Source organism: Dendroctonus ponderosae, unplaced genomic scaffold (genome assembly GCF_020466585.1).
Source record: "Dendroctonus ponderosae isolate FM_Combo_2020 unplaced genomic scaffold, Dpon_F_20191213v2 Dpon_F_20191213_3, whole genome shotgun sequence".
Classification (NCBI taxonomy): domain Eukaryota; kingdom Metazoa; phylum Arthropoda; class Insecta; order Coleoptera; family Curculionidae; genus Dendroctonus; species Dendroctonus ponderosae.
The window spans coordinates 15017502-15019325 of NW_026018508.1; the positions used below are offsets into that span (position 1 = coordinate 15017502).

The 1824-nt window shown below is 39.0% G+C and overlaps 1 protein-coding gene across 4 annotated transcripts in view; it reads right to left on the bottom strand.

Moving 5' to 3' along the window:
- The window catches only part of LOC109538689, a 9036-nt gene that overhangs the window by 5066 nt on the left and 2146 nt on the right, over positions 1 to 1824 (bottom strand). For all 4 annotated transcript variants that reach the window (XM_048664672.1, XM_048664671.1, XM_048664673.1 and 1 more), the window contains exons 2-6: positions 1103 to 1261; positions 852 to 1048; positions 555 to 796; positions 324 to 500; positions 99 to 263 (exon numbers count right to left, since the gene is read on the bottom strand). In XM_048664672.1, coding sequence (XP_048520629.1) covers positions 99 to 263; positions 324 to 500; positions 555 to 796; positions 852 to 1048; positions 1103 to 1233 — 912 coding nt within the window. In that variant the 5' untranslated portion in view covers positions 1234 to 1261. The remainder of the gene's footprint in view (positions 1 to 98; positions 264 to 323; positions 501 to 554; positions 797 to 851; positions 1049 to 1102; positions 1262 to 1824) is intronic.

Genomic DNA, 1824 nt, shown 5'->3' on the forward strand with positions numbered 1-1824 from the left:
TAATGTAACTCATGTATGTCCCAGGAATATGCATGTACATCACATGAATGTTCCAGGTATATTCTGGGAATATCATTTTGCTATGTGGGTTCACTCACGTCTCGGGCGTTGTCCAACTTCTCAAACTTCGCCTTATGCTTGGGATCAGCTATCCGGGCCACATGCCTCACTCTTTCCACTGTGATCACTTCGTTGTCTTCTAATGCTTCCACATTAAGGAGCACGGTGAGCATTTCTGGGATGGTTGCAAAACTAATGGATTCCTGAAAGGAGCATTATTTGCTGGGATTTGATCGGCAGTTGTCTGGCTCAACTATTCCTACTTGAGTGCATCCAGTTCCCAGTACTTCACCTCCAAGTTTAGAGCTGGAAAAACAAATCTGCAAGTTCTGCGCTTCGGATCTGTTCAATTGGCCATCGTGCTTGATCTGCAAGGGGCACAACTGAAGGCTGCACTCCAGCCAGTCGTCGATGGTCAGCCATTCCTTGCTATGCATCACCTATGCAAATTTTTAATTAATTTTCATTTATTTATACGCGATTTTTCAATTCACCTGCCGAAGAACTCGCAGACTCCCTTTAGCGTTGTCACCCTTCTCCAGCCAGTCGAAATAGTGCAAAACGCTGCGGAGTTTTGCCTTTTGCGCGTTGCTAGTTTGGATTGTTTTGAAAAAGGAGGCAAAGTTGAAGTTCTGCAGTGTCGGATGACTTTTGTGCGTCCTTTTGGGAAACGTGGAAAAAAACGCGTTGGCCAACAAAGAAGCTGCAAAGCTGTAGTCGAATTCGTTCACATCAGCTGAAACAACAGCGGTATCATCTTTAAATCCTTCTCGAGAGGATCGCAGGCGTACTTTGTTGCTGTAAACTGAAGTGCACTCCTCTTCTAGGCCTCAATTCTTTGATCATCAGCGCCCTTTTCACGATATTCGGCAGCGTCTGGTTGAGGAAATTGCTCCGTTCCTCGCAACTCATTTCCGTCTCCAGGAAATCCAGAAATCCCACGAATTGCTCTGGATCAATGGTATCATCTTCCGGGTCTAAACTCACGCTAAAACATCAGAAATTAGACGAAACGCCTGCCGCTGATTAACCGTCCACTTGCTTGCACATTTCGTAGATTTTCTGCATCGCTTGCACAATTTCGACGGTGTTCTTCGTTTCGGATATTTTCTTCAACTGCTTCTTGACCGAGTCCCACCATGGCAGATCCGATGGGAGCATTACTAGAGCCATTGCGTGCCGTTGTTGTTTCAATCAATTGCTAAATATTCACAAAATACATAGTTATATAGGGTGTTGCTCGTGAAATTATATCTGTGAATATTCCAGATATGTAGGATATTAAGCCTTTATAGTAGCTGAAAGGGCAATTTTTTTGAGTTTGAGTTTGAGTGTTTTATTCGAGAATCGACTACCGAAGTTCTATAAAATCACCGATACACTTTTAGGCGACATTAAGACAAGCAATATTTGCTTTTAAACGTTAACAACATTTAAATGTATATAAAAAAAAAGTTAAATAACATTTAAAAAATATTTCCTTTTGCTCTTAAATATTTGCTATTCATTGATCATTGAAAATTCATATAATATGTTCTAAAGTTTTTCCCACTTATTTAATAACGTTTTGGGTGTTAATTTTGTTATATATAAATACAAACAGTTTTGGTACCATGAAAAAGTATTCTTAATTTATGTGCTTCATGTTAATTAAATATTAGAAACAAATATTTTTGAAATAACATTTAAAAAATATTTCCTTTTGCTCTTAAATATTGGCTATTCATTGATCAATGAAAATTCATATAATATGTTCTAAAGTTT